Raw genomic sequence first — 10,193 nt, forward strand, 5'->3', positions numbered from 1 at the left:
ATATCGATCACATGACATGAAGATGGCGTCTATCTTATTTAGTATTGTCACATTTTTTTGTATTTCTGCTGCATCTTCACAATATCAGCCAACATGGCCGTCTATAGACTCGAGACCACTCCCTGCTTGGTACGACGAATCCAAACTAGGGATCTTTATTCACTGGGGCGTGTTTTCAGTGCCTAGTTTCCGCTCTGAGTGGTTCTGGTGGGACTGGCAAGGGGCCAAGTACAACAACACCCTGAAATTCATGGCTGAAAACTACAAACCCGGATGGACGTACGCCGACTTCGCAGCCCAGTTTACAGCGGAGTTTTTTAACGCGAACCGGTGGGCCGAGCTATTCAAAGCATCCGGTGCGAGGTGAGTGCGACAGACACCCCGACGTCTACACGTGATCTCTTAGCTAGCATGTTAACTACTACTACTCAAATAATAATAATAATAATAATAATAATAATAATAATAATAATAATAATAATATTAATAATAATAATAATAAACCCCACACATAAAAACATATACCCGAACAAAAACAACATCATCATCATCATCAAAATCATCACCATCATCACCATCATTATTATCATCATTGTTACTATTATTATTTAAAATGTATTTTCATTAATTTTAATTTTTTGCTTTTAAAATTGGAATTTATAAAGGGAAGGAACTCTGGCAACTTTGTAAACATCTGGAGGTAGTAGGGACGTGTGTATCTGTGTGTGTGTGTGTGTGTGTGTGTGTGTGTGTGTTTGTATGTGTGTGTTTTTGTTTAACGACACCACTAGAGCACATTGATTTATTAATCATCGGCTATTGAATGTCAAACATAGTCATTTGGCACAGTCATAGAAAGGAAATCCATTACATGTTTCCATTAGTAGCAAGGGATCTTTTATATGCACCATCCCACAGACAGAATAGCACATACCACGGCCTTTGATATACCAGTCGTGAAGAAATGGCTGTGACGAGAAATAGCCTAATGGGTCCACCGACGGGGATCGATCCCAGACCAACCGCTCATTAAGCGAGCGCTTTACTACTGGGCTACGCGCTCGCCTGAGGTACTTGCGTCGTAGGATTGAACCACCCCAGTTGATCCAGTTTGATTGGGATATTCCCTGTCCCAACCAGTGCAAAGGTTGAGGTATGTGCTGTCCTGTCAGTGGGAAGGTGCATATAAAAGATCCGTTGCTGCTAATGGAAACGTAGCGGGTTTTCTATCTAATACTGTATATCAAAATTACCAAATTACATCCAATAAATTAACTTGCTCTAGGGGTGTCGTTAAACAAAACAAACTTTAAGTTTGTTCAGTTTACTTTCCTTCGTAATATATATACGCATTCAAACTAAAAATACATCTAGTGAAAATATAACGGGGTTTTACACATTAATTTCTACTGCAGGTACGTGGTGCTGACCAGTAAACACCATGAAGGTTTCTGCAACTGGCCCTCAAAGGTTTCCTTCAACTGGAACTCCATGGACGTGGGTCCGAAACGAGATATTGTGGGTAAGTTACCACTAGCCTCTGCTTTAAAAACAACAAAACCCCTTCTGTTCACACCCAATAGCAAGCGCGTGCGCATGAGGGTCGGAGGTCGATCCCCTCCCGATCAAGCAAATTTTCGTTTTGTTTTCAAAATTTTCTTGGGGAGAATGAATCAATCGCCCCCGTATAAACATCGCTCACTACAGTCTAGATCCCTCCCCTTGCATAAATTCTTGCACACATGCCTGCATAACTGATGCATTTTTCGTGCGGGGGTGTCGTTAAACATTCATTCATTCGTTCATTTTGACATGTATACCTGTGTTCGTCTACTCCGTTTTGTACTGTTTTCTTTCTGTAGGGGAGCTCGCCGCGGCTATCCGCAGCAGAACTGACATCCACTTCGGTCTGTATCACTCGCTGTTTGAATGGTTTCATCCACTCTACTTGAGAGACAAGCAAAACAACTTCACCACAGATTATTTTGTTCAGGTATTTCATGTTCCCTTTAGTTTCATTGAACATTTTGCAAATTCAAATTCGTACCTTCCAGCAGAAGAGAGATTCCAAGGAATATTTTGCCGAAATTATGTCACGAATTATGGTGGCAAAGTATTGTTAAAACATTGATACTATCTGTGGCTTGTGAATAATGTGTTACTGGATTCCATCATGCCTTATCAAATCGCATTCTTCGTCAATGAGGATGAGGAGATTTACGAAAACTGGCATTTGAAAATTTCAAGAACGATAGTTTAGTTCGCGCTTTGGATCGTGCGTTTTGAGTAATACATTTTCCATTCGCACATTTAATTTAGGGCATCATTTCCACGGCCATGACGGGTTACGCATATACGAAATGGGTTACTTGGACTTCTGTTTCACTAATCTAGCAACCAAGACTGGCGTAGAAAGGGGTCCATAACACCTCGTTTTCTCACACTACCTAGACTTTTATTTGCCTTTAGGCCCACATCACGACTTACAAGACAATGAGAACTCACCCCCACCCCCATCCAACTTTGGGTGACGCCCAAAATAAAATACAGGCTACGCAAATGGCAACTAGTTATTAACTCATTGCTCTGAACAGGAAGCTGAAATAGGTGATGCGTGTGCCAAGCACAGCGTGCTTGAACATCGATAGGATAAAACCACGAAAATCAAGTTAACAAGAACTGAAAATGTATAAAGTGTTCGCTAAATGTGGCACAGGTTAAACCAGTGTTAGGAGTGGCAGTCCCCCAACAGGAAGGGCAGGAAAGATGCAACGTCCTGTAAAGAATCTCCTATAGACAACTGCCCACCTAGTTCTAAAGAAAAACCTGAAATTAGACGGCTAAACTACCGGCGACGGCGACTCCTGCGTCTGTGGTGTGATTATCTACTATTTGCGTGTCAAATGGTCAATTCAGCTTCTATAAACATTAGGACAACCAAGAACACACTGTTTGTAAAGAAATTAATATGTTTCGACCACATGTACCATACAATGTACAACATTTTATAGGAATATACCGCTACGCTATAAACGTTCGACCATGACCTTTTCCAAAGACAAATGTTATTCCTATGTATCCACGAACCCTATTATGTAGCGAGACACGAGTTTAGATGTGCTAGTGGTTTTGTTATTTATACAAGTTAAAATAGAGTTGACCTCAATGTGTATTTCAGGAGAAAACAATGCCAGAACTATACGAGCTTGTAAATCGCTACAAACCGGAAATCGTCTGGTCTGATGGGGACTGGGAAGCGTTGGATACGTACTGGAAGTCACGTGATTTCATCGCATGGTTGTACAACTCAAGGTGTGATCAGCTGTTATTCAATTCAATTTATATAATCTATATGTACTTATAATGTATTTAAATTTGAAATTAAGCCATGACTAAGGTCAGTATGTAACAGACAATGGTGATCAGTTTTGATGATGGATTATCGCAATTTATTTTGATGTAAAGTGGTCGTGTGTTTTGATCGCCTTGCCAAGTGGAAGGTGTGTACTTGCAGAACAGAACAGAACAGAACAGAACAGAACAGAACTTTATTACACTCAGGCCGTTATGCAACGGCGTAAGAGGAACATACATATTCTGATTTTGACAAGATGGTTAACAGGAGGATACAAATAATAGGAATACATTGCTTGGTACATATATGAATACAAATACAAATACAGTACATGGCATTACATTATAAAGATATGTGTATTAATAATATAAATACATGATATTACATTACATTATAGAGATATGTGTATTAACAATATAGATGCATTCTGCGATGTAACAGAATAGAGGTATACTGTAAAATATAATTAATCAGAAAATTTCAGTTGCAACTGTGTACTTTATAATTATTGATATTACAATATATAGATATAAATAAAATAAACAAATAATAATAATAATAAAATTAAATATATTTTCTTGTTTAGAATAACAGTGTCTGTATATTCAATGTGTTTCTGGTCGTCTTAATATTTGTAAGTAGTCGAATCTGGACTTTGTCTTCAAATAATTTCGTACGTATGAAAAAACATATTTCAGGAAATAAAATGAAATTTAATCTAGTACAGATATTAGAACGATCAGAAACACGTTGAATATACAAACATTATTATTCTAAACCAGAAAATATATTTAATATGTAAGTTTAATCGTAGAAATATTTTATTAGTCGATAACATCTTTAAAACTGCAGCAAAGAAATTTAAGTGTTACTAGTTCATTACCCCCGATTTTTTTTTTTAAATAAAACAAATTAAAGTTATATATAACAGCATAATATAACATGTGAACAGACTTGATACAGATTGGCTGGTAGGTACTGGGTTCGGATCCCAGTCGAGGCATGGGATTTTTAATCCAGATACCGACTCCAAACCCTGAGTGAGTGCTCCGCAAGGCTCAATGGGTAGGTGTAAACCACTTGCACCGACCAGTCATCCATAACTGGTTCAACAAAGGCTATGGTTTGTGATATCCTGTCTGTGGGAAGCGCAAATAAAAGATCCCTTGCTGCCTGTCGTGAAAAGAGTAGCCTATGTGGCGACAGCCGGTTTCCTCTAAAACACAGTGTCAGAATGACCATATGTTTGACGTCCAATAGCTGATGATAAGATAAAAAATCAATGTGCTCCAGTGGCGTCGTTAAATAAAACAAACTTTACTTTACTTTGATACAGATTATAGGTAAAAGAGGAAAAACATAGTTTTCTCTTTATGAAATTGATCTACCGTTGTCGTTATTTAAGACATATAATCTTCTCTGTTTACAGTCCAGTCAAAGAAACAGTTGTGACTAATGACAGATGGGGGAGCGGGGTAATGTGTCACCACGGAGGATTCCTTACCTGCCAAGACCGGTACAACCCAGGTAATGCCCAAAACACACCGGAGTTGTGTCTGGCTCTAGGTCAGGTCTGGTGCTTATAAAACGTTTAGAGTCTAGACTCAAGACTCCAATAGAGTCTAAGACTTCAACATCATGACAACGCCGTACAAATGACATACGTGTAATATCATAAGATATTGAGTTTGGACTCTAAAGGTTTTATAAGCACGGACCGTGGTGAGTATGCTACCACTCGACAAGGAAACATACCGAATCGAATGTAACAAAACATACGGCGTCTGTGCTGGTGGTAACTGGCAAAGGCGACAAAGAACATGCTCTATATATCAGCAGCGCCAGACTCGCCAGATCCAGACCCAGCTTCAGTGTGTTTTGGATCCAAGACTTAATTCAAATCTAAGAACGGGATCGTACTTAGTGGGTTCGAAACGGGGACAGATGCACCCTCAGAAAATACGAAAAAGTGCCCTCTTTGTCTACTTGGAAAACGTTAAAAGGTTTTTTGTTTAACGACACCACTAGAGCACATGTATTTATTAATAATCGCGTATTGGATATCAAACATTTGGTAATTTTCCTAATGCAGCAAGGGATCTTTTATATGCACGTTCCCACAGACAGGAAAGCACATACCACGGCCTTTGACCAGTTGTGGTGCACTGGTTGGAACGAAAAAAAACGATCCTCTCAGCCGACTGATCTAAATCCTGCCCCCAGTCTACCTAGAATGATTATACCTGATTCTTTTTGTACTGCCACTCTAATTATTTTAGACTAGGTACGGCCCTAAACACTACACCCAATAGGTAGAGATGTGTTGTTGCTCCAGCTGTACTGGGTGTTATTAATCTGGATATGCAGTCGTCTGCTGTCGTCAAAGGGGTAGTTTAAGCATGTTGTTGTAATAAGCCACATTACAATGAAAAGGCAGTAATTGTATTTAATTTGGCACATCTAATACAAATATGAAAATACCAAGACTTTTGATGATGATGATGATGATGATATAATTATATTGATGATAATGAAAATTGCTCTGCTGCTGCTTATGCTGCTGCTGCTGAAGAAGAAGAAGAAGAAGAAGATGTCGTTATCATGGTGGTGATGGCGGTGATGAAATATACTGATGACGATTATGGCGATGTTGATGGTAATGATATAATGTACTTTTTTTTAGGAAAACTCCAGAAGCGAAAATGGGAGAATGCCATGACAATTGATAAGCAGTCGTGGGGATACAGAAGGGAGGCCACTCTGAATGATATGCTCAACATGACAGAACTTATAAAGACGTTTGTCATCACTGTCAGGTACAATCATTTTCCAATCATACTTGTCTTAGTGTTATGAACATACAACAGGCGCATTATAGTATTTTCAATGTGTCATCTTCTACTAAGTGGTTATGAAATGACTGACATTCAATTTAAGAACAAAAAACCTCTTGTAATTGGATTACGTGGTGAGGAGAGAGAGAGAGAGAGAGAGAGAGAGAGAGAGAGAGAGAGAGAGAGAGAGAGAGAGAGAGAGAGAGAGAGAGAGAGAGAGAGAGAGAGAGAGAGAGAGAGACGCAGAGCAGAGAGAGAGACAGACAGACAGACAGACAGAGAGAGAGGGAGAGAAAGAAAGAAAGAAAGTTTTTATTTAACGACGCACTCAACACATTTTATTTATGGTTATATGGCGTCAGACATATGGTTAAGGACCACACAGATCTTGAGAGGAAACCCGCTGTCGCCACTACATGGGACAGAGAGACAGAGACAGTGAGTGAGTGAGTGTATTAATCATTATTAATATGTGTAAGATTCCCAGTTACAAATTCCCTGTGATGTCATGATAGCTACAGCAGCACAGTAAATTCAGTGTTTTCGATATGTGTAGCTGCGGTGGCAACATGCTTGTGAACGTCGGCCCCACGAAGTCTGGTCGCATCATCCCGCTCTTTGAGGAACGTCTACGTCAACTGGGTGGCTGGCTGGCTGTCAATGGAGAGGCGATCTACTCCTCTAAACCGTGGACCTACCAGAACGACACTGTCACTGGAACTGTGTGGTGAGTAGAAACAAATGTACCGTGTGTGATAATTACATAAGTACACACACACACGCACACGCAGTCATACACAGAACACCCCACCCGACACAAACACACACACACACACGCACACACACGCGTGCACAGGCACATAAAGACACACATACACACACTTTCTCTGAGGATATATATACGGCCGCCATGTATATAGTCACTTCTATCTCTATTTCTCTCTCTCTCTCTCTCTCTCTCTCTCTCTCTCTCTCTCTCTCTCTCTCTCTCTCTCTCACACACACACACACACTCACACACACACACACTCTCTCTCTCTCACACACACACACACACACACACACACACACACAGACACTCACACTCATATACTGAATGTTAAAGAAACCTGGTACACCAATCTGTTTGATGGACAAACGGCAGAAAACATGCTGTTACTTAAGTCATGACATGTCAGTCAGTCATTTTCCTGAGACACTGTCTACGTTGGTTTTAAGAGTCCAGACTGAATTATGAGTCTCTGTGACTTTACTATATATGTTTTTATTTTGCAGGTACACCTCAAAGAAAGGTGCCGCCAGTACCACTGTTTATGCAATATCTTTGATGTGGCCCAGATCGAGTCTTGTTCTAGGAGCACCTCGGGTTTCAGCCGACACCAAAGTCACTCTTCTAGGTTACCATGGAAACATTAGTTACAAGAAACATGTTTCCAGTGGCATTGAACTTGAAATTCCATTTATTTACATGGACGACATGCCATGTCAGTGGGCGTGGACGTTTAAAATCACTAACATCGTCAACTGAAATTCACATCATCAAAATATTACTGTCATGTGTTGAAACGTTTTCTCTGTCACCAAGTTACAAACCCATTTTCAACTGGAGGGGACTATAGGTTTCAATTCTGTCCTTCTGTCTATCTGTCTGTCCGTCTGTCTGTCCCACATATAGTTTTCCGGATGTTTTTTTTATTCCACAATGTCTCGAGATACTGACCTGAAATTTTGTGTACAATGTACAGATACAGATCACGTTTGACTTTTATGGCTGTTGACCCATTTTTGACAGAGTTATGTCCCTTGAACTTAGGCGGTCCTAAAATTTGTTATTCAGACTTTGTTTTTGCAATGCTTCCGTATATTAAGCTGAAATTTTGTATATAGCTTTATGTTCTGTTATAGATCAAGTTTGACGTTTGTGGCAATTTAGTTATTTTCACAGAGTTATTGCCTTTGAACATATTTAGATATGAAAATTTGTAATCCAGACTTTGTTTTGCAATGCCTGAAGACATTAAGATGAAATTTTGTATATAGCTTAATCGTGTTCTGATACAGATCAAGTTTAACTTTCATAACGATTGACTAATTTTACACAGAGTTCTAGTCCTATAATTTAATTTAGGAGATGCGAACTTTTGTTGGGCCCATCATATGCGACCATGTTGGATAGAAAATGTACACCCGAGGAGGTGGAAATTTTAACCAGGGTCGAAACTTTTTATATCCCATATAACTGTACGGTATATGATGGATTATTTTTCTGTCATCCATTAGGTAAATGAACTATTATTGTACATAAACAGACAGAATTAATATGCCTAAAAATAGTAACTTTTTAATTTTACCACTTTGTCAGAAATAAAATACGTTATTATATTTGCCATGTTTGTTTCATGTGTTAAATAAAATCAAGATGCTGGTTATAATGCAGGTTTTAATTAAACCAATATATCAATCTGAAATTGTCTGGTGACATCATAAACTCGTATATACGGCAACGGGTTTGTTCTCTAGATTGTTCGTGCTAAATACAGGACGTAGCCCAGTGGTAAAGCGCTCGCCTGATGCACGGTCGATTTAGGATCGATCCCTGTCAATGGGCCCATTGGGCTATTTCTTGTTCTAGCCAGTGTATCCCGACTGGTATATCAAAGACCGTCGTATGTGCTATCCTCTGTATGATAGTGCATAATATAAAAGATCCCTTGCTACTAATAAACAAAAGTAGCGGGTTTCCTCTCTAATGCTAATGTAAGACTACCTACTGCCAGCAGAATGTTGGCCAACCCGACGGTTGCGTTATAATTTCTCCAACTGCCAACTTACGACGGGTGTGCTCCGATTAACAACTAACGACGCGAATAGAGTTGTAAGAGCGCCCAGACTAGTTACTGGACAGTCGTAGAAGTCGTGAGAGTTGTAAGAGCGCCCAGACTAGTTACTGGACAGTCGTAGAAGTCGTGAGAGTTGTAAGAGCGCCCAGACTAGCTACTGGACAGTCGTAGAAGTCGTGAGAGTTGTAAGAGCGCCCAGACTAGCTACTGGACAGTCGTAGAAGTCGTGAGAGTTGTAAGAGCGCCCAGACTAGCTACTGGACAGTCGTAGAAATCGTGAGAGTTGTAAGAGCGCCCAGACTAGCTACTGGACAGTCGTATAAGTCGTGAGAGCAGGAAGTTGGCCAACTTTGTGCTGGCAGTTGGTAGTCTGAGATTAGCGTAAGACTATGTCAAAATTAACAAATGTTTAACTTCCAATAGCCGATGATTAATAAATCAATGTGTTCTAGTGGTGTCGTTAAACAAAACAGACTAAATACAAGAATAAATGTGTTATCTCACTTTTGTTGTTGGATTGCGGGACAATTTTAAATTTGTTAAATTTATTATAAATATTTTTTTAATGAAAAAATATATTAGTTTTATCCAGTTCAAGCCAAGTAACAAGTTTATAAACATACCAAGCGTAACCATGTGGGATAGACGTGTCCCACATGACTTTCTTACCTGGACTAGATCTAGGATAGCAAGGGATCTGTGCCAGATGTGTATGTTGTTACAGGTGAAAGGTATTTTTATTTCTGTGGTACGAACTGTGGAACCGGTATTATTCCATTTCAGACGAGGGGGTGGCCTGGGGGCCGGGCTCTAGCCACCCCATTAATTCTGATTCAAAAATATTACTGGTAGTAAATCTTAAGGCAGAGATAAATTTTACTTGTAGGATGCAGGAAATTACATTTCAGGACATCTAGTTTTAAAATTTTACGGGGGAGCATACCACTGACCCACTAAAAACTTTGCTTGGTGCCCTCTATCTCAGTCAGATTCTCCCCATATGTTTATTTGCTTCCGCCGTGCCTGTAGAGTCGGGTAATGTTTGTTTACAACCAAGTTACAAGTTCTGTTAATGAAGCAATATGAGCTGGCCTTAATGCTTTTCATCATGTATTTCAAATATTCTACCCACAATATTAGTTGTAATTCGTGTACAAAATGGGT

The 10,193-nt window shown here is 39.5% G+C and overlaps 1 protein-coding gene across 1 annotated transcript; it reads left to right on the forward strand.

Annotated features, from left to right (window-relative positions):
- Window positions 1-8,571, forward strand: LOC121369488 (alpha-L-fucosidase-like). The gene is made up of 8 exons (XM_041494594.1): window positions 1-363; window positions 1,416-1,522; window positions 1,863-1,993; window positions 3,179-3,312; window positions 4,785-4,882; window positions 6,039-6,171; window positions 6,746-6,916; window positions 7,465-8,571. The coding sequence occupies exons 1-8, from the start codon at window positions 17-19 to the stop codon at window positions 7,715-7,717; spliced, it is 1,374 nt and encodes a 457-aa protein (XP_041350528.1). The 5' UTR covers window positions 1-16; the 3' UTR covers window positions 7,718-8,571.
- The last annotated feature ends 1,622 nt before the right edge of the window (window positions 8,572-10,193 follow it).

This window comes from Gigantopelta aegis, chromosome 3, assembly GCF_016097555.1.
Source record: "Gigantopelta aegis isolate Gae_Host chromosome 3, Gae_host_genome, whole genome shotgun sequence".
Lineage (NCBI taxonomy): Eukaryota > Metazoa > Mollusca > Gastropoda > Neomphalida > Peltospiridae > Gigantopelta > Gigantopelta aegis.